Source organism: Lucilia sericata, unplaced genomic scaffold (assembly GCF_015586225.1).
Source record: "Lucilia sericata isolate MDLA Ls3-8-SP2 unplaced genomic scaffold, ASM1558622v1 Contig000002F_arrow, whole genome shotgun sequence".
Classification (NCBI taxonomy): domain Eukaryota; kingdom Metazoa; phylum Arthropoda; class Insecta; order Diptera; family Calliphoridae; genus Lucilia; species Lucilia sericata.
In genome coordinates, this window is record NW_023994043.1 from 72,105 (window position 1) to 96,561 (window position 24,457).

The following is a 24,457-nucleotide window of genomic DNA, read 5'->3' on the forward strand; positions in this document are numbered from 1 at the left end:
GAACTACATTGTGTACATATTACATTTAACCTATTTTGTGAAAATGTGTTAGTAGTTTTGTTTTTGTTGCAGCAACAACAATAAATAGTATTTCTCGTCGCTTTTTGATTGACACCCACAAGCACTACATTTTGTGTGCAACAAATGCCGTTAACCTCACCTTAATCTATTTTATAGAAAAAATTTTTATATTCAACTTTGTACGATGAGTATTTAATCGATTAACTGCCGCGTTTGGTTAACCGTTTAATTTTGGCCGATTAATTTTTTGAAAAATATTTTTTTTTTTAATTCCAAAATAATCTAAAATATCTGAAACGGACTAATGCTATGTTTCCACTGGCTTGAAATCTATTAGATTTGCCTAAACCTCTTCCACTGAAGTTACTGGTTTTTGATATTCGAATTTTCGAAGAAATTTTGTCATTTTATTTTAATATTTACACAAAAAAGATAACTTTCTTTGAAATTACTCATTAAAAATATATAATAAAGGTTGTAAATGTATAGATTTATTTCTTAAATGTGAACAATTTCAAATTTATAATTTTTTATTTTTTTATTTCGAAATTAAATGTAATTTTTTGACAAAAACTTGTTCGAATAAATACATTTTCGACATGTAATCTAGTAGATTAAGTAGATTTGAATATGTCAGAAATATATGGCAAATCTACATGATTTCAACTAGTTTTGCCCAAATCCACTAGTTTTGCTCAAAACGCCTCAGTGGAAACATGGTATAAACCAAATGCCAAACAATTTTTCTAATATTTTTCAATTTTGACACCTACATATTTCGATAAAAGGCGAAAATAATACACCACTTAAACCCACTAAAAATCATGGTGTGGACCAAATTTACTCTAAAAAAATGTTTAAATATTATTCATATAATCAGCTCAAAATTATGAAATTTTTGGACCCATTTCGAAAATATTGCAGATTTTTTTTTAACATACTTAGATCAAAATTTTTAATTGCTGGTTGAGAACTGAAGATTGAGTTCTGATATTCTTAATAAGGCAGTTCCACTGGACACTCTAATACACATATGTACATACAAACTAAAGGCCTGCACAAGATAACAATAATGCGAAAATTCGCTAAAAAATTTCGCGTGTTTATGATGGCTCACACGATAATTTTTTAACAAATTGTCGCATTATTTTTTCTTGTGCATGCCTTTAATACAAACACAAATCAAGTTGTTACTAAATAAGAACGTTTGTTACAATGCATTCATTCACTTGGTTTTATTTCAAATTTAATTATACAACAAAAATATTTCAAAATAAAAAACGTAAGAAGTGTATATAAAGTAAAACTTACAAAATGTTAATGACAAACTCATTTCATCCAGTCATTTGTCCAGACAAGTGACATTACAAGTCAAAAGAACTTTTGATAGTTTTATACACATGTGTACTGCTCGTACAAATGTTTAACTAAATGTTGCAAGTTGTGACACAACATGTTCTACAATTAAGAACAACACGTACTTTACATATTTCAAGTTTTTGGATCAAAAGAAAAACTGAAACAATTACAAAAAAATGTTATTTTATATGAAATAGGTCAACAAATTAGTACAATTGTGGAATTTTAAAGTAATAAAACGTTAGAATACTAATTTGTACCTATTCTTATATATTTATACTAAGTGTTAAGAAAAAAATATGTATGCCAAGAAAAGAACAAATTTTCTTGACCAAACATAATTATGTTTAGAATTTGTGCACTTTGATTCTAAAAAAAAATACTAATGTGTACATTGCAATGTTCAGAATAGATAGAAGGACCATTGAAGGTTCTGCTAACTGTGATCTTGAATTTTCATTTAACCTATTTTGTATTCAATTGTTCACACGGATTCATCGATTAAAAACGGGCGTGCCTAATAATGTTACAATATTGCGTATGCAAAATATTTGTACATTTATAAAAAATATTAGATTAATATGCAGTAGTATCAGTTCAATGCCAATTTTTAAATATTCGCTCAAATTTGAGGCCTGTATTTGAATACATTCATTTAGCAAAATTATATTCAAGTATTTTAAAGAATTTTATTAACAAATATAAGCGAATTAATATCGTACTTTTTTGAGTTGTTTATATTTTATTATTAACAACCTCAAGAATTTATTAGCGCCATTATGTCCATGAACAAAAAATAATAAAATAACTGTTAATATGGCTTTTAAATATTAAATGAAAAAGTACAACAAATTTTAATTCGCATTTATAATCAACTCAATTCGTTGTTTGTTTGTTTGCATTTGAATAAATTGGTCTGATTGGTGGTGATTCATGTGCAAAGAGTAGATAGAGAAGTGTATAATATGACGACAAGACATATACTCGAACAGAGTGTTGCCAGAAATTTTCAGTTTTATATGAGAAAAATTTTCAAAACTATGACAATGTATTACCAAAATATCCATGAAATAATATTATGCTAATTAAAATACAAATAGAACTTTGGGAAGCCCAACTAACAAGCAAATGAAACGAAATATTAAACTAATATGTCAAAACGGCAACACTGTTTGTATGACGTTGCACACACGCTTTTTGTTTGTACTGTCAATAAAGCTGAAATAATAAATTAAATATTTGCTGACATACATATAAAACATTTCACGCCAAATACAATTAATAATGATTTCCTTTTAGCACTTTTATTGTGCGTGTTCGGGGCATGAAATCGTAATTTTAACATCTTTATAATAAAATCAAATTGACATACTAATCATCTTAAATTAATAAAAGCGAAATTAATTAACAAACATTTTCTATATAATTTTATTTATTTATACGATATTTATATTTTTTGTGCAAGCAAAAGTGCAATAGAAATTTAATTGAAAAACTTTGCCAGAATATTACAAACAGAAATATTTTACGGGCTAAGCTATATTTTCACTCTAGCTAAACTTAGTATTTACTTTGTGTGGGAGAAACCCACCTTGCTATTATTTTTTCCTAATTGAAGTTGAAGTTAAACATTCTAGTTATTTCAGTTTTTCAGATATACGAATGGTGATGCTAATATCTATTCATTTTATTATATACTGTAAATAATAAAAATGTCTGTGTAAAATTAACATTAAATCTGAATTACTTAATTACAATGACTAAAAACCAGCAACAAATATTTAATATTTGATTTTATATATTGTTTATTTAATCTGCAAGTATTGAAACAATCATTTGGCAAGTTAAATTGTTTGCTGGGATCTGTTCAGTTATGAGTACAATTTGTCATTAAGACTGTGATCTGCTAAACAAGTCATTAAAAGTTAAAAATAATTTTAAATGAAAATGAGCTTTTAATTAAAAGTTTTTGGAGACGTAAAAATATTATGTAATTTAGTATTTTTAATATAATTACATATATACACTATTGGTCATTTATTCGTAATTGAGTTTGACAGAATTTTTGGTGGGGTATGCTATCAGTCCGTATTCGAGAAATATTCGGACTAATTCTATAAAAATAACATTGATTATACAGTTTGAAGAAGATTATAATAACATAAACACGAGAACTAAAATATTATGTTAACAAAAAACTTAAATAGTAATATTCTGTCCAGAATGAATATGAGGACTGTAGAAACAAAGGCAGCAATCTCCATTTCTGTATTTTTTCGAATATTTTAGTTTTTCTAATCACTAAATAAAATTAAATTAAAGGAATCTGTAAATCAAATACACTCAAAAGTTTGCTGGCAAATCAGATGCTGCCTTTTTTTCTATGCTCTCATATAAATCGTCTGTCTAATATGAATAAATAATACCGCTATTTCGTGGAGATGCTAAAACGTACTTTTTAATTTGAAGAAATTTATGAAAACAAAACTATGTCACAACAAACGCCGTCAAAACAGACTACAAAGTGTTTTAAGATAGTGGACTCACAAGCACAGCTGATTATTTCTTCAAAACATAAAAGAACTAAAACAACCAGCTGATTTTGACAGATTGATAGCAACAGACAAAGTTTGACAGATTGTTATGTACATATGTATGTATATAACACAAAAAAATATAATAGAACTCAAATAAATAATAATACTTATCCTTATTATAATTAATTTCAATAACATTGTTACAAACATCTGACACTTACCTGAAAAAGAAAAGAAATAATTAAAATTAATACAAATTATCAAATGTGTACATTATTTCATATATAAATTTATATTATAGATTATTGTTTAATAAAAACATTATTTATTGTTTAACAACCAAAATACTTAAATAGAAACATTAAATGCGTCAATAAAATTTATTTACAATTTGTTTACAAAGTATTTGTGTATAAACAATAAATAAAAGCTGTTCAAACAAATGCAATTTGTCAATTTAATTGTGTGAATGATTGGTTTATTAACAAACACATAAATACTGTCACTTTTTATAAAATATAATTTTCTTTTTTTAATTGATTATTGTAGAAACATTTAGTTAAAATTTAACTAATGGCGATTTGTTAATATTTTTTACTAAAACGAACAATATTATAAAATAGAACTTTGTATGAAAATAATTAAAATAATAAGAAATTATTATATTTATAATTGTTAAAGAAATAGCTTTTGAAAGCTAACTTTACAGAAAATATTTTAAGTAAAAAGATTAACTGACATTTGTCTTATAAACCTTTGATAAACTATTTTGAATGCCTTAAAACTTTGGACCAAATGTTTATGTTTTTAAATCGCACAGTCAATATCAAATATTAACAAAAATGTCACCTTTTTGTTTCAAAATTTATAAAATTTGGTAATTTTGTATGTTCTGGATTCAGAACTGAGTTGACGGAACGTCAATTTTGATTTCTGATAAGAACTAGTCTCAAAAACAAAACACTACTTTTATAACAAGTTACTCAGGCTTATATTTACATTAATGTAAATTAATATGTACTTAAAATGTGCATTGTATTGTATGACCAATTGATAAATATAATTTTTAATTATTGGTAACAGTTTTTGAATTTCCTTTAAAAATATGAAAATACTTATGTATTCAAAGATATAACAACAAATAATAACAATTTCTCTAATAATAAACAATTACAGAAATATAATCACGACTTGCCAAAATTATAAAAAAATAATAAAAATAACATTTTTAACATGCAATAGTTATCAAATGCATATACATACGAATACTAGGTACGTAGGCTGTTCTAAAAGTAAATAAAATTTGTTGTAAAAATTTATGTATATGAATTTTGTTATTAAATTTCTGTATACACTAGTCAAATTAAAATCATTTCATCTCTGACGCACCTTTAGTTTAACATTTAAAGAATGGACGACGTAAAAATACAAATAAATCTTAAATGCACATTTTATTAAATGTGTCTTAGAAAATTTATACATACAACTAGTATTCATTGACACATATTTATGTTTGTAACACGTTGTTTAAAAAGTGTGCAGATCAATTTCAATTAAAAATATTAATTAGTGATGATGGACCGACCGTGTGTTTCTCCTCATAACAAAAAACAAAAAATAAAAAAACAGTGGCACCATCAGAGAGTGAGTGAATGATTGAATGTTACTTTTCAGAAGTTAATTGATGATGGCGCCAAGCTACAACTATAATATTCACAACAAAAAGAAAAACTTTCAACAGCCACAGCATCAAAAACGAAAATAAAATAATTTCCAAACAACATCATTATTCAACAGCAACCAACACCAGCAGCAGCAACTTTATAAAGATGATGGAGTGAGTGAATGAGTGAGTAACTAGTGTTTATAATGACAATAATTAACTTTTGCATTGTTTCAACAAACAACAGGTTAAAAACCATTTAACAAATTTTCAAAATAAAAATAGATACATCCGTATATGTTATACTGTGTATTTATTTATACATATATGTACTACATAAATATTTGTTTATTTTATTTACATGCATACATACATGGACTTTTTCAAAAGTAAATTTTATAAGAAATATGATTTTTTTTAGAAATTTAATTATACTGAAGTTTTCAAAACAAATTTACATATCACCTGTACCATCTACATACATACATACGTACATATGTATATAATGTAGTTCAAAATTAATTTGTTACTTTTAATTCTGCAATTTTAATAAAATTTTTGCAGCAAATACATTTCCTTTTGAATTTATTATTTTAGACAATTAGCAGATTATAGCTTATTCAAATTTAAATTTTTATTTTAATTGGTCAACTAGTTTAAAAACTGTTCGATTTTCTATTAAAACAATGTAGTGTTTTTTATACCGATATATGTATAATGTGCGTGATAGGTGGGCGTGGTCAATGTTTTGTCATTATATCTGAGAAGTTTCAAAGCGATATTCTACATTTAACATGAACAAGTTTTGTAAGACTCAAAATCTTTATACTAAATTAAAGAAGGATCGGTTCATAACTAACACTATCCCCATAACTGACACTTATGTGTTTTAAGAAATTAATCACGTTTTTAAATACAATACAACACGATCCATAATTGATCCAAGCATTCATTAAAAGGCCAATCTCGAAAATCGTACTGATGTTTATATTAATGTCGATATATAGTAATACAATTCAGTATAAATCGAATAAATAAAACCCGTGATAATAATGACTAAAGGAGCGATCCATAATATCGAAATTTACTTTAAATTTAATACACTATTAGGGGATCTAGGATACTTTTTTACCAAAGTGTAGACCGAATTTTTAGACTCAAAACTAAAAATTTGTGAAATTTCAAACGGTATATAAAAATTCTGGGATAACCTAATAAAATGTAACCAGAATATACCCTACAAATTGTGGGTGTTAAACAAAAAAAAAAAAAAAATTGTACAATGAAACAATTTTTCTAAACCTAAATACATGTACATTTAAAACAATAGAGTTGAATGTTTATTAAATCTATTAAATTTTACTAACGTTTGAAATTAGAAACGTACTCGGCATTTGAAACGTGACAATAGAGGAAAACAATGCAGAAATTCTATATTCTATTACACAAATAATATAAAAATACTTCGTGTGGTTACTGTTTTATTTTTATTTTATTTCTTTTTAAAATTTTCTAACAATTGAATAAATGCACATTTTATAGATTTTGTGCTTTTTTTTTGCCATTTTCTAAAAGTTTCTTCCTGAAAGTTATTTTGCAACTCAATACCTTAATGGGAGTCTGTGTGTGTTCATGAAAGTACTGAAATGATACTAAAATAATTTTTATCAGCATCTGAACAAAAAAAAAAAAAAACATTAATTTGCTATAAACAGTTTTTTTTATCAGGCAGATTTTATATTTTCCTTGAAAATTGTGCGACCACTTAAATTCAATGGCCAAATTAAATTATATTTATAGCGTATTTAACTGGTTTTATGATTAAACAAAAAAAAAAAAAAAAAAAAAACATCTAGTCGTTACAAATCGTAAAGTCAAGAACTTTTAATTAAAATCCAGCAAATTTTGTTTTGCCATCTAAAGTCTAAAACTGTTAATTGAAAAATATTTACAGCTTTGCAATTAAAAGAAAAAAAAAAAACGAAACGAAAAAATGCAAATGTACTACAATGTTAAAACAAGTTAAAAGCTGAGTTTAAAAATAGTTTCCCAAAAACATAAGTTTAAGTTCATAATTATCAATGTGAAAATTTAAGACTTATTAGCAATGATTTAGCAATGTTTGATATTAAAAATTGAAAAATTGATTTAAAATGCAAATTGTATAGATCTTAAAATCTGAAGTATTTACGTTAGCAGTTGAAATGTTGCAATTTTTCATTAAAAATTATTATGGGGACAAAAATAAACTTATTGAAATCGTTTAATGTAAATAAAATATATGAAATTAATTGGTTTTATGCTTGAATGAATGGTTGGCCGGTTAGTTGATTTAAATTGATGTTTTACTTCCAAATTCGAGTATTGCTTCCAGTTTAATTGGAAAACGTGATTTCTGCTGCCAACATTTATTTCAAGACATGTTTACATGTGTTATCTGTGTTATTGGCCTCTTCTTACCTCTTTGGCTGCCATTTAGTCTGGTCACTTAAATGCCCTTTTTTCCCTCTTTACACATTTTATGTAGATACATACACATATTTATGCATATGTGCTTCTTTTGTTTTATTTATGTAATGTTTGACATTTAACTTATTACATAGCTAAATTTATTTATATAAAAATTAGGGGTATAACTAAAATTAGTCTCTGTCACTAAGCCCCGTTAACTCCACCTCCGGTTATCGTTTAACCTATATTCTGGCGGTTAAAATGTTTTTTGTATGAAAACTGTCAATTTAACCTTACGATAAAATATAACCAGACATTGAGATAATGGGGTAAGTGGTATTATCGGTAATAAACTTTTTTCTCTTTCTAAAATTGTCCAAAAACAGTTTTTTCAATTCATTCTTTTAATTAATATCTTAATTTATACAAGTTATTTTAAAACTAAATTTTCAATTCATGAGAACTTCGTAAATGTCTCACAGCCCGATTCCTAAAAAAATATATCTGTTAGAATCATCAAATCATATCGATTTGGTTAAATTGATAAATAAACGTTATACCCTCATTTTACAAATTTACGAATGTTTTCATGTCAATTTGTCTATTTACATACAATACAAAATGTACATACATACATGCGAAATATATTATTTTACATTACATGTTTTATTCAATATATACATATACATTTATTTGTATGTACATATGTATGTATTATATGCTGATATTACAAAAAAAAAATCAGTTGAGACAAATTTATATTTGGTTTGTGAGATCAAGTACAACATCTGTTGTAATGTGGTACTGTCACCAGCTGTTATTGTTGAATATTCAAAAAAAGAAAAAGATTTAATTTCAGCAACGTCTGTTCAATGAGTTAAGTTGACCCTTATTTAATACGAACACTACTACTTATTTAATACGAACACTTTATGAAGATAGCAATTATCGTTACAAGTTTGCATTTTAATACTCCCTTCCGTAATAAGTAAACGTACAAATAAAATGGGTCAAAGGTTTTATATGTGCACTTCATGTGCTTCCATTAGAATGTCAAATTTTAATGTTTCGTATATTTTAAATTTATACATTTATACAAATACATATATATTTTTATTTTATATGTTACTAGTTATACCCAGTGGGCTTTGCTATCCTAAAAACCAAATAAAAAACCCTCTTTACGATTTTGAGTATTCTAGCTTTAATAGTTTTTCAGATATCCGAACCTTTGTATTTAATTCATATGGGAGATGCCACGCCAACAGCCGCAACTTCACCCGTTTTTCCCAAACGTTCATATACATACATAGATTTCAATGTTACATATGCAAAATTGGAATATTTTACCCTCCAATTACCAGATGACGAATTTTTATATATAATTGCTATAGGAGGTGGTGAGCCGACTTAATGAAAGTACGCCCGTATTCTCCAAACGTTTATATGGATTTTAATGTTAACCATGCAAAATTTTAAGATTATAGCTCTAAAAGTTTTCCAAATATACCAATTTTTGTATTTAAATCATAGGGAAAGTGTCAAGCCCTTATTGCAAGTCAGCCGATTTTTTTTTCTTAAAATGTTACATGGATGTCAAAGTTTTTTTTGGAAACTTTGAGGATTCTAGCTGCAATAGTTTACTAGATATACGAATTTTTGTATTTAATGAATGTAAAAGGTACCACGCCCCCTATTCCCTAAATATTCACATGGATGTCAAAGTCTATTTGAGGATTCTAGATCGAATAGTTTCTCAGATTTGCGAATTTTTGCATTTAATTCTTATGGCAGGTCCCACGCCTTCTATTACTAGTCCAGCCATTTTTTGTCTTAAATATTCATATCGAACTAAAGTGGCTCCGAAAAAAATTTTGGACTCTAGGTGTTATATTTTTGCAGTTATACTTGTTTTATTTGTATTTACCACGCCCACTGTACCTAGGCCGGGCATTTTGTTCTCAAGTATTCATATGGATGTCAAAGTTGTCCACACAAAATTTCAGAACTCTAGCTGGACGTGGCTACTCGCCTACTTTAAATTTCAAAATAAAAAGTTTATATATAGAAGATTATAAAAAAGTGAACCCCATTTCATTTAATCCAGATCCAGACAATTTTTTAACCCAAAAATCTTTAAAGTTGCTCAATAGTTAATATTCTGGGTCAAGAAGGAAAGTTATGAAAATTGATACCATTATGAAATATTTGTCATTGGTTCACATTTTTTAATTGTTACTAATTTAAATTACATAAAAGCACTTTTATAAACAATATTTTTTTTTGCAAATGTTATTGTTATAATTTATTAATTAATATGTATATAAATATTTATGGCATCGAATGGAATATAGCAGGAAATTATCATTAACTACCTGTACAACAACTGATTGAAATTATATTAAAAATGGTGTTTTGAATTAACATTGATTCCTAAAGCCAAGTGTAGTTAGTGCATATTAATTTTTATTTATGGTATAAATAAGAAAAATATTGAAGCGAAAATTAAATTCATAAATTGTAACATACAGTGATCGTCAAAAGAAGATCTATAGTAGTTTAATACTCATTAATTGTATGAACTTCAGAATAGAGTTTTTCTTAAAATACATAGAAAAGTGTACAAAAAAGTACATGTTCGACTAAAACCGAATGTAACAATTTTTATAATTTTAAATAGTAAAATAAATTTCTTGCTTAAAACAGAAAACTTGGATCGAGTAGGAAATATTGAAATTCTGAAATGTCGCAAACGTAAATCTGAAACTGCTACCGCAGTTGGAAAAGGCAATGGTATAAATAAAAGATCTAGATAATTTTAAGCTCAAAGATTCATTCTAAGTAAAAAGCTAATCAAAATCAGTAACAACAATTGCAATTAATTAATCAATACAAAAAGAAAATATTCGCAAACATTTCTTTATGTCCCCTTTCCTGACAAGAACTATTTGCCTTATATGATTTTTAACTTTCGATTTCTTTTTTGGTTCTCCAAATATAACTATAACAATTAGTCACAAAAACAGAATAACCATTTAAAGATAATATGGGTAACATAAAACTTAAATATACTCATACGTTTCCCTTAATATCCATTCCTATTAGGCAATGCCCGACCACTGATAGCTGTTTATGTAGAAAATAAACTCGCACTTTCATTACGATTAATATAAATGAAAATATTATTAATAAAAAAAAATAAATAAATATAAGTGAGGAAGTGTGCTGGTTGAAGAGTTTGCGGGGCGTTAAAATGAAATATTTTTTCTATCAATCCACAACTCAACGCAATCACTTCTTCACATCAATTTCTTGTTGTTGCCCCTCAACATTAATTGAATTGAGAGACGAAGACGGGGTAAAGGTAAACGTTAACGCAGACCAATGTTCAAAAGTTTAGTGAATGAAACGAAAATGCAAATACAACTTTATTAACCAACCAAACAAAAATAAAACAAAGAAATTAATAAACAAATAAAATAAAAATAATTTAAACAAACAAAATCACTTACGGTTTTTCATTTAAAAATTCTCCCCGCGTAAATTCCGATAGCCGCCGTGATTTACCTTTCTTGGCCGAAGTTTTGCTATTGCTACCATTAGACGTCGCAGCTGACGTTGTAGTAGACGTTGTTGTTGTTGTTGTTATTAAGTTTGTGGTATTTCTGCTTGCCAAACACAGGCACTTTGTGTCTGAATGAATTGAGCACGTATTGCACACCAACTGGGCGGATGAGGAGGGGGAGAAGAATTTGTTATTAGATGACAATTCGGCATTAAATGTTTCAATGACACTACTGCCATTATTATTATTATTATTACTGCTGTTACTGTTATTATTGTTGTTGCTTGCAGCAATAGTGGCATGGAATTGGGATTTTGAAGCATTTGGATTTGAAGAGAACGCTTCATTGCAGGAGCAATTCGAAGTCATTTTGATAGATAACTCCCAGGAATTGCATAAATCCCGATTTGTTAGGGGGGAATTTTCATTGCTGTTCGTTGAAAACGTAAAATCACAGTTACATTTAAGGGGTATTTGATTCGACCAACGTCGAAGTTTGACCTCTTTATCTTTAGTTGTTGTGTGACTGGTTGAGTTATCAAGCGATAGTTTTTTAATCAATTGCAGTTGTTTTGGTTTCTGTTGATCGCGCAGCAAGCAATTGTGTTGCTTAAGGCTACGACGAGGTCGTGGTGGGGAGGGTGAGGCCGGTGGAGATATTATTACCGATGTTGAAATTGCATCAAGGGAGTTTGACTTTTGTATGGGACTTCTTGAAACTGCACCGGCATTTTCACGATTTTTAGCAACAATTCTCGAATATAATTCCTCACTGTCGACTGGTATTAGGTTTGAATGTAATATTAACTCTTTGGATGGTTCTTTCATGTTTTCTAAATGTTCCGAGTTTGTATTCGGTTTATCCGTTGATGCAGATGTTGACGATGATTTTGCATCGCCTCCTTTATAGTTTAACATATTAGACAGTCTTCTCATTTTATTTGGTTTTGTAGCTTTAAGCAGCACATTTTTAGTATCCACTCCTTTCTCTTCATCCTGCTCCGCCGTATGCTGTACTTTGTTCGTCTTCGCGTCAGTCACCTTCAATGGTTCGTCGATTCTACTGACAACAAAACGATTATTAACAAGACATTTTAGTGGCTGCTGCTGTTGATTTTGTTGTGTTGTTATGGTTGCAGCTTCGCCATTGGCATCTAATTTCTCTCCTTGTAAGATGTCATATATGGTGCCATATTTGTAGCCAACATTTGTGGTCACAACAGTTAAAACATTCTCTTTGTCAGCAACAGCAACATTAGCATCAATTGTTGGAACTGACGTTGTTGTCGCCATATTTGTTACCAGATTCTTATCGACAACTTCTTGTATGTTAGCTGTGTCCTTAATTGTTGTGTTCATCTCCAATTGTTGATGTTGCTGATGCTGTTTTTGTATAATGTCATAAATCATGCCAGATTTCTTAATTTTTTCCAAATCTTTCTTATTACATTTATCAGTGGCAAAGTCCCTTTCCAATATAGCAGACAAGCTTTTTCTCTGAAACAGTTTTTCGCTATTGCAGCCGCTGTAGCTATTGGAAGTGGTAAGCGGTGACGGCTGGGATGATTTGCGATGTAGTATTTCATAGATGGTGCCATAAGTCATGTATTTGTCGTATCGTTGACATGTCAAATTGTAAATATCGTTTTTACGTTGGATTATATCGTAGATGGTGCCGTATACAAGCTTATCGTAGATTTTGAAATTGTGTCGGTAATTGCTATTACCATTGGATTCTGGCATTTGTCCGGTAACTTGCTGCAATTCCAATTTCACTTTGTTCGTATCGTTCTTAGTTTCGATCGAAGAAGTTATTGATTTTTTAATACGTTCAGTGTTTTGATCTTTCGAATTTGAATTTCGGCGCATCAAGAGAAATGAAGCATAACTTTTGCGATGCTTTGAGTTTTGTCGTTTAAATGGTGTAGTTGCGGAGACGGCAGCATCTGTACTTGCAACAGATGGCTTATCAGTACCCATCTCACATTCGCGCACCAGACGCTTAAATTCTTCATAAGATTTACGACGCATGTGTGCTTTTTCCTTCTCTTTAGTTAGTAACTGACGATCGAGAATTTTCGATAGAAAATCAGAATTTTTACGTAAAATATCTGTGGTGGCAGCGTTGATGGTGTGACTACAATCGATGTTGTTATTACACTCACAGTTGCTATTTGTGTTTAAAGCTAGACTACAACATGTATTAGTTTTGTCATTATCATTATTATCAACAACACCATCATTACCACCACACTGTGTTGTAGCAGTATCCATTTCATGTGTAGTACCTGGTACGGTCTTAACAGCAAACTCGTTTGGAAAAGCCGGTTTATTACTACTGCCAACAACGCCAGCACCAGCACCAACATCATTAACATCAACAACGCCACCAACACTACGACAACTAACGTCAACAGCAGCGTTTAAATCTACAAGTGTTGTTAGTCCAACTCTGTTGTCTATATCTAACGTCATTGTATCAGAAGCTGGTATAGCCGTTGGAGACGTTGTTGTCGTACATTCTTGTTCTGTGATTGATTCTAAGCCGTTTAATATTGTTGGTGTTGTTGCTGCTGTTGTTAATATTTCCGTTTGGTTCTTTTGCTGTTGTTGTTGCAGGTTACTAGTTGCGAACGATTGCTGGTGAACAGAATCACATTGCATGTCTTTGTCGTATGATTTTCTAAGATCTTGAAAGGTTTTGCGTCTTATTTGTATTTTATTTTCATTTGCGGTACCAGTGTCTACTGGAAATGATGATGGCGATGGCGATGACGATGTCGTAGTTGACGTTTCCAAGTTGGAGCTTGAGTTGGCAAACATGGCTTTAAATTCTTCATAAGATTTACGACGATTGCGCGACTGTGTTAAACACTCCTTATAGTTGAGACGAGCAATCTTTTCACCTCCTTGGGCATGACCTCTAGTCTCGCGTGTCGACGCATTTGAGGAATTAGCCAAAGCGAGACCAGTAAAAATGCTAGCCAATGTTGGACGGTTAGTCGACGATGGTTGTTGTGGATTTTCTAATTTATTTTGCATTTCAATAAAGCCAGAATCCATTGAACTAATGGTGCATGTCGAATCGAAACTAGTCTTTCGACTGGATGCATTACTGCGTACTGGAGGAGGAGATTTATTTGTAGGTAAGTTTTCTACCAAATCTTCACCTACTTCCGGTTCTTCCTCTTCTACGGTAGGTAAATCGACATTAGGTTGTGAGAGTAAATCTACAATTTGACTATTGTTATCACAAGTATTGGACATTAAATTCTTGTCGGAATCTTCATCGTCATCGAAACTTATTAAATCCTTTACCACTGGTAAAGTGTCCATTACAATATCACAGTTTATTTGCTGATCGTGGGAGTTTTGTAATTTCTGAACGAAACTGTCCAGTTCAATTTGAACTGTATCTTGTAGGCCGCCTTGGACGGCACCCAGCTTTCGCTGGCGTACCGTGTGTTCAGCTGCATCTGGGAGATTCTTACGCTGATCGGTTGTTTTACTTAGCGGAGGTTCATGAACGATTGCGCTAACCGTAACCACCTTTTCGGAGGTGGGTTTTTTGGACGCACTCAATTCCATCGTCATTTTGGTTTTACCGTTAGTTTTATTAACCGTTGCATACAGAGGCAGCTGTAGTGCAGGCGTTAACGACGATAGCTGATTGACTACTAATGGTATGTTTGTCATAACTGTTGCTGTTTTACCACAACTGTCACTAATACTATTGCCGCTACAGCAACTGTTACTGTTACCGTTAATGTTTCCATTACTAATAACACCGCTCGTCGTAGTAGTAGTAGTGGTGGTTGTTGTGGTGGATATTGTTAAAAAACCACCGCCGAAATCGCCATTGCCACTGGCACTAGCGCTAATACTGGCACCACTACCACAACTACCAGCACTATTACCTCCACCTCCATTACTGCACGCGTGGTTGCGATTGTGAAAGATTTTAACACTTTGCATCGGTAATTTGTGACGATGATTGTGATGACGATTACGTGCAATAGTGGCGGCCGACATATTGCAGTGTTTGCGTTGATATCGACGCGTGTACTTATTGGCAATATTGTATGTCGGATCGTACAGCTGATGCGGTTCGTTGACTTTGCCATTATTGCAGCCACGAACAGACACAGTATGAGGTTCTCCTCCACCAGCCCCCTGCCGAGTCGAGGAAGAACGTTCACATGACTTTAACAAACGCTGTAACATTTGTTGTGATTGCGACTTTCGTTGCTGTGATACTGTTGGAGTCCTTCTGGAGCAACGCGAAGTATTAGGATCGTTCATGCATTTTGCGCAACACAAAAATTCATAGAGAACATCGTCATCTTCGGTTGTTGACGGTGGAGGCGTGAAAGTCGAATATTTTGGTTCTAATTCGAATGTTGGTGGTCCTTCCAACTCGAATGTGGGTGTGGTAGACATTGATGTGGGTGGCGTTAATGTTGGCAAGTTGGCGATGGCATTTTTCTGGGCCGTTGTTGTAACAGGCATTAGAATATAAGTATTTTTCAAATGTCGTTGTGCACTGTGAGTACTGCCACAGTTTGTATTGATCCCTTGGGTTTTTTCCCGATGATTTTGATCAATATTTTCTTTGTTGCCAATGCCATCCATTAGCATTGAAGATGTCGATGTTGTTGTGGTTGCTGATGATGTAGCTGCTGTTGTTGATGTTGTTGTAGGGGTAGTAGCAACACTACCATTATTGACAATAGAACTTTCAATGCTTATACCACTATCCAGAAGCATAAATGTGCCATCTGAAGGAAGGATTAAGCGGCCCTCGGCAGCTGCATTAACCAATTCCCGTAAAGCTAAGACTTGTTTCTCGGTGACATTACCCTGTAACTGAATGCCGTGTAGAGCAAACGCTGTGGGTTTATTGTTGACCGAATTGGGATCAGTGCACCAAACGACTGGCATTGTTGCCATATTGTTTGTGTTTCTTTGTTTCTGGTTTTCTTTTTCTCAAACCAATAAATACAAGTTAATTTTATCGTTGTTATTAAAATTATTAATATTACGTTTATTATCTGAGGTCGTGGAACGGGGTATTAAGGGAGGCAAGTTCATTTGACAGTCTTATGAATTGTTGATTGAGGTTTATAATTTAATGTTCTTTGTTGATTTTTCTTTTCATCAGCAGGTACTCTATCTCTCTCTCTCTCTCTCTCGTCAGCTTGTAAGCAAAGCAAGCAGAGAAGGTGTTGAAGAGCTTTATTAATTAAACTGAATGTTTCGAAAAAGAAAGGGGGAGGGGAAAGTAAGAGAAATAATGTATTTAGTTGTGTCTAACAAAATTAATATGAACGCAGTTTACCAATGTTTCTGTTGATTCAAATAAATTTGTGTCTTCTTTCATATAAATTCATTAAATGTTATGTAATGCAAAAAATTCTTTTAATTAATTTTAAATTGATTTCTTAAAATAGTCATTTAAGGATTATTTGAATATAGTTTTAGCTAAATTTAACAAATATTCCCTTATTTATTATTTTACATAATTTTCCACTAACAATTTGTAAAGCCATTTAGAATAAAAAATATTTGAAATGGTGTTAAAAAACTTAATGAAATTTTACTTATTTAAAAGGTGACTTCAAACACGATTTTTTTGCATGATCTATGAAGCGGTCTAATTTACATGCAAAAATAATAAAATAAAATAGCTATAAGAAATGTATGTATGTACTCAATGAATGAACGAATGAATGAAGTATATTTCGACAAAAATAATGTAATAAATAAATGTGTGTTTGTGGCTGCAAGTGTGTATTCAGTTGTTGTAAATGACGCAAATTTTTGCAAAAAAATCCAAAATCAATTTTATAAATATTTTTATTTTGATTTGTTTTTACAAAAAATAAAATCAAAAAGAAGCAAATTTTAAGTCCCACACTTTTTTATTACAATTTATTTCAACGTATGATCACTGTTCATTCATGTTGTTTTTGCTGGTTTGATCAGTCTTTTGTTTGAACGTTTTACAACAATTTTTATGATAATTTTATGCTTTTCCACTTTGTCATTGTATTGTTTGTTTTTTTGTTAACTATTTTAACGATTCGCTATTTTTTTTTTGTTCAAATGTGTATGTATGTAGTAAGTATGTATTTTGTTGACAATTAGAAAAAAGTAACACGTTAAATGGCAATTTAAATGATACCAACGCAATTTGAATTTTCGTTAATATCAAGGTTGCATTTCATTTTAAAATTGTATAAATATTGAATTTGTATAAATTCGACATAATTGATGAGATTGTGTCTTTTTTTTAACATATGTATTTTTGTACAACTCACACCTAGCAAATTCATACAAATATTTATGTACATATATGTATATTGGTTCATTAGGATGGCGCCAAATGGGATGGATATTGTATAAACATATTTTTATATATATTTTTTCAACTTACATTTAGAATTTGTTATAGATAGAGTAATCTGTCTTAATTTTTGATTTGATAAACCTTGAAATTTTTATTTTCCAATGCGAATATCTCGTTAAATATTAGAAGTGATATACGTATATGTACTTAGCTCCGAAACCTAGTAAACTCTAATACTATATGTATGTATATCTCTTAAATCAGACCAGAAACAATGAATTGGGATTGTATTAAATGTTTCATGTCCAAATTTGGGGGACCTCTAGTACTTTAAATCAAAATATGCACTTTGAAAGAAATTAACAAAAAAGCCGCCAGTAGTTAACCTGGTCCTTTGAAACAGTACATATATATGCAAGCTCCAAAAGCAAAATAAATAAACTATTCATAATAATTAATAATGTTTTAATAAAAAAACAAGTTTTTGTTTATAAATATTTGATTTGTTTTTCTTCTACTTTTTTTTTGTCAGCATCTTGTTATTGCAAATTTAAAAATCCTCTTGCTAAGATGACTGACTACAAACACATACTTTTGAAAATTTGTCATTATTTCTCGTAGTTTCAGTAAAAACGTCATCAACAGCATTTTGTAGGTGTGAATGACTGACTGACTGACTGAGTGACCGAATGAATGAGTGAATGTACCGTACGTACATATGTATGTACATGTGTACGTTAAGATGAGATATTGTGACATAATAAATATTTTATTATTTGAAAACAAAACCGTGTTAAGTGTTTTATTAAATTGGTGCAATTAATAATTATTTTGTTAATTTCATTTAATTGATGGCAATAATAATGACGGTAATGCTGTAAACGTTTTTTTTTTTTTTTTGGTTGAAAGTAGGTGTGCGAGCGTTGTTAATTGATTTCTGGTGGTTGACAACAATAATTTTGAACATATTTTACATTATTTATCTAAGAGAGTGTAGTCTTTTTAGTTTTTAGGTCTGAAATTTAAGAAATCTCAATGTTTGCGTTATTAAATGATTTCATTATTTTTGATTGTAAAAAATTTGAGAAATGCTAAATCTTAATCAAATTTGGTATGCACTTCTAAAGAACAAAATATTACCGTTCCAAATTAGTCCATAGATTGATATTAGATCTCATAATCTCATCTCTCGAAAACTTTATCTTGAGATATGGTATCCGTTATAATTAAAGTAATAATTACAATATATTCAATGCCCGATTCCCTCTCTCTTCCATTTGTTTTTCTCATTTGTTTTCATCATGTAAGTTCTTGCCATGGTTAAGCCGAATGAATTATGCAGCAATGACACACAAAATTTTGCTTAACAAAAAACTCAGAGTACTGTTGTCTTAAAAGAGTCTTTGCAGAGATAATATAAAATAAATGAATAAAGAATCTTATAAATGAAACACCAGCGACCAGTAAAACAAATAAACAAATTCACAGATATCCCCATACTTCTGCACATTTTGCTTATATCGAATGAATGAATATATTGTCAGGCAAATGTCAATGTCAAAATAAAAAATAAATATTACCATAATAATCATATAAATAAATGAAACAACAAAATAAAAGTGAAAATATGTATAAAATGAATTGGTTACTTTTAAGAATAAACATATTCAATTGAAAGCTAGTAAATCTTGAAAACTTGCTTTGTTTTTAAATTGTGTAAAGTTATTACTTTTTTATTTTTATATAAATGTTTTACTATTTACCATAAAAAACGCACACACAAGAAAACCTGAATAAATTTTAGAAATTCAGAAAAAAATAAAACCAAAAACCTCAAATGTGCAGAGACATGTAAAAGAATACAATTCAATAATGTCAATTTTAAAACAGACTACTTGTATTACTCATTGACTTTAATAGTGTACTAACTGAAAAATCATGGTATAGAGAAAAGGAGCTTCAAATATTTTAATTCCTATTATAATTATTATTTTTTAATTTTGGATTCAGTTATGACACTTTTGAAATAAATGAATTTTGTATCAATATAATTTGCACACATACATACACTCATAATACAAATAAAATACGATATAAAGTTTAAAAAAATAACAACAACAATTATATTACAATACAAAAAATAAAAAAAATAAGAAAAAATGGAAATTTGAGACAATACAACAGAAAATTACCAAGAACAGCTGTTTTGCTGTTGCTGTTTACTGTTAAAACAACAACAGCAATAAAATTGACAACAAAAACGAAACAACAACCAATTGCTGCTATACCTTTATTTTCTGCTATTGTGATTGTTGATCTCCGCTGTTGCTGCTACAGATTCTGAATGCTACTGGAACCAGTTCAACTGGTATGATTTTTAAAATGTTTTTTTTTTTTTTTTTTTTGTTTATTTGTCTTAAACAAAATTAATAAATACAAGTATGACGATGTCGATAATGGGATACATCTATCTATTTTACTAAAGATTAAAATAAAATATTCAAAATATTTATATTGAACTTTTAACTAATTGTGTTTATTTCAAATATTCAATAATAAGTAAGTTCCAAAATATAAAAATTTAAAACTGCAGAAAAATGCGTTTAATCTACCTAAATATGTAGTTATGCCTAGCAAAAAAAAGAACTTCCAAAGAAGCGAAAAAGAAGTAGAATTTACTGCATTGAAGTACTGAAAAATACCTGAATAAGTGATAATTTTAACAAATGCTTGTCATAGGAGGGATATCCTCTTTATTTGATTCCAAATTCACTACTTCTGAAGTCATTCTTAAGAAGTAGTCCAAAAATAACTTTTTTTATCTCATAAAAATGAAAGAACAAAAAATATATCTTTGGCATTGAAAAAATCGAATTATTTTCGCTTCTTCGGAAGTTATTAAACTTCACTTCCACAAAAGGTAAAAACAAATCACTTAGTGCTACTTCTGAAGTGGTGATAGTTATTCTTTTAGAAGTACTTTGTTTTATTTTTACTGGGTGATAATGAATTATATATTATTTCCTAAATAAATGTTTCGGACTTTAATAGATGAATAGGCTTTTGTTTTGAATAAAATGTGGTAACAAGGAAATGGTTTTAAATCTTCTAAAGTTTCAGTTACATTTTTTGAACAACAACAAAAGTAAAAAAATTAAAAATTTCATAAACTATGATAAATAACTCAGAAATCTTGAACTACACAAATATTTTGTTGGGCTTTAAACCTTAACACAACACAACACAGAAAACTAAAATTTTAGCAAAGAAGGTATTTTAATAAATTCAAAAAATAGAGAGACCTGTTCCTGTTCTACTTACATACATACATATACATATGCATACAAAAACAACTAAATTGTTACATTTTATTTAACAATTGTATTTGTGCTTTTGTTGTAAGCAAACATGGATTACCATCCACCCAGTCCCAACCTCCCGACCATTTGCAAAAAAAAAAAAAAAATAAGTAAATAATACAGCAATAACAATATAAATAAATATGGCACATTACAAACTCAACCGGTTTTAAATGGTGAATCCGTAGTGCACATGCATCATGGATACATACATTTGTCGTCGCACAAACAAACGTGCCACATGCTACATACATTGTATTGATGAAAAGTGCATGAATGTCTTTTACGAGCAGTATGTACGTATGTATGTATATAATGTACTAATACAAATGTATATGACTTTGTGCAACTAACTAAATATGTATCTGATCTGTTCAAGTATAAAATGTAAAAAGTATCTTCACATTACATTGTTAGATACAAGTGTTTTTTCTTCTTCTTTGTTTGCGTATATTTTTCGTTTATGTTTGATTCACTCTTTTTTTTTGGTTTCAGTTTTTCTTCTGTTGAACAACACACAATGTTTTGTTTTAAAGTTAAAGTTAAAAAAAAAACAGCTTAAATTCATTTGGTATCACTTGTGGCATGGTGGTACTAGTATGTATAAGCTGGTGCTATAGTGCCCCTATTAACTTGTTAGGAGTGTACCAAACATGCTTAGACACATACATTAGACAGACTCACATTGTATATGAAAACAAAAAAGTGTTTATTTTCCCCTATTTATTTTATCTGGTTTTATGATGATTCCCAAAATATTTTGAGTTTTTATGAACTATATGGAGCGATTTTCAAAACTGAATATGTGGTTTTAAAAACTCATAAACGCAAATAGACCCAAAAGAATTTAGGTCTAGTGACCCATTAATAAGAATACAAATACGGTTTAAACACCTATAATCGAGCTTTCTTTAGATTTTTTATTGATTCAACCAAAACAAAGCTTATTTTGAGAAAAGTAAAACAGGTACTTTTTCGGTGAATCGCTCTAAGTATCCATACATACATATATTTATGTCTGTATATTTTTATTTTTTAGCACAATAGGTTTTTGTTTTCGTCAAACCAGCACAATTTTATAAACACACTTATAAACTTTTTTGCAAATACATATCCAAACGTTCATACATACATACATACGTACAAATGTTGAAAGGTCAGTAAACCTAAACCAAGTATTGGTTTGTACTCGTATCTTAAACATCTTCTGTTTCTACTTCATCTTATTTTTCTTGGGATTTAGCATCAGTTCTGGTGCTACTCCTTCCTTTTTTTTATTATTCTTCCATGTAATATCATCATAAATAATCTCCACTTGTTGGTATGTTCATAAATAAGAAATGAAAGAAATATATACATTGTATACTACTAAGTATATAATATAAAATTATATAGGTGGTACCCCACGGGCATTAACAAATTTGATTTTATTAATTTTTTTATCGGAAAATACTCGTAGAATTGCCATTAAATTAAAAAGAACTTTATATTAAACAATTTTAGAATTTTGTAATAATGGATAAAATAAAAAATCTGACAATGATTATATGACAATAAAAACTTATTTTATTTTAAAATTTATTAAATGTTGATTGATATGCAAAAAATCGCAGTCTTTTTTCAATTCGTGAATAATATTTTTATTTGTTGTTGTTATTCTATTTTTGTGTGAGATTTGTAGTGCGAGATCGTGCACACGACGATAACAGCCATTTTTATTTATTTTCATTATATTCCTAATAAATAAGTTTTTTCGATTTTTATAGTACATATTAAAAAAGCCAATTCAAATCATAAATTTCATATTAATTAAGTCAAGTTATTTTGAAGACATCGATGATTACAAATTGCCCGATTTTGGTTATTTTGATCTTTAAAGAAACATATTAAGCCATTTAGGTTGTAGATTTCAGCTAAAGAAGTTTTCTATATGAAGCAATGGAATACATCACAGCAAAAACTCAGTAATGACTTGTACATATTTACTTAAACTATGTATACAGGGTTGTCAGATCCGGCAATGTTATTTCAATGTACTGACAATGAAAAATAGTTAGCACCAGGTAAATTGTCAGTTTTGACGATTTTAATAAAATTTGGATGTTTTTGCATATTTTATTTTATCGTGCGATAGCAATTGTTTTTTACATACACAGAAAGAAAATAGGTTTTCTGTATGAAAAGCATTATTTGACTTACAATAAAATACCTAAGCTGTGGTGTTGTGAGTAGGACAGCAAACTAACGAAACAGAAGTCCAGGTTCGTATGCTGTGTGAGCATTTTTGTGCTTAAAACAAAACAACTTTTTTAACTCCCTATTTGTAAGTATGTACTTATTTAAGTAGTTATTTCAATCTAATGTGGTACGTAATTGCCTCCATTAAGTTAAAATGCTAATGAATAAGTTGTGCAAAGCAAATATTTTAGCTTTTTAACACATTACTTTTCAATGTAAGTTTTTGCTGGGAAAGTTAAAAAAAAAAATATTTACAAATTCAAAAAGTTCCATTAAATGTTGAAGTTTAACCTCTATATATTTCGTATATAGTTTTCCAAATACATTCATATAGTACAATGTACCTTAATATTATATGATATTTTTCCGAATACAATCAAAATTTACGTGACTCAAAACAATTTTAAATAAAGTTACGAGTAGAAAAGTAATTCACAAAAAGAACTTATGTACTTGTATGTGTATGTATATAATTTATTATTATTGTTTTTGTATAGAATGTTTTGTTTTGTAATTTTCTACTATTAAAAAAAATATATGTGAATTTTTTAATTAAAAAAGTTCCGTTTTAAAGCTCATGTAATGCAACTGGTGTAAATAAGTGTCATTATTTTTTCCACAAACACAACGCCCTTAGTATTCTAAGTATTAATCTGGTATCAGTTGCAGAATTTATATTAAATTTCGATACTTTTGTCTAGCAATAACTCCAAACTTTGTCAAATGAGGTAGTGATGTAAAAAGGTCTTCATTCCCAGTTTTGTTGATCTAAAATCAAATTTATTTTTAAATTTTACGAATTTGTTCATGCACAACAAATACACACTTGTTCTCTCCATAATGAAACTTTCGAAGCAAAATTTACGAACAAATTGTCACCTGCTTGTAGCTGAGTCCAATTTGTATAGATCCATA

The 24,457-nt window shown here is 29.3% G+C and overlaps 1 protein-coding gene across 8 annotated transcripts in view; it reads right to left on the reverse strand.

Annotated features, from left to right (window-relative positions):
- Positions 1-24,457, reverse strand: part of LOC119615960 (tyrosine-protein kinase Src42A) — a 109,279-nt gene that overhangs the window by 15,251 nt on the left and 69,571 nt on the right. For 5 of the 8 annotated variants that reach the window (XM_037972050.1, XM_037972042.1, XM_037972024.1 and 2 more), the window contains exon 3: positions 11,544-16,843. The exons of the other annotated variants lie outside the window; for them this stretch is intronic. In XM_037972050.1, coding sequence (XP_037827978.1) covers positions 11,544-16,546 — 5,003 coding nt within the window. In that variant the 5' untranslated portion in view covers positions 16,547-16,843. The remainder of the gene's footprint in view (positions 1-11,543; positions 16,844-24,457) is intronic. 8 annotated transcript variants of the gene reach the window in all.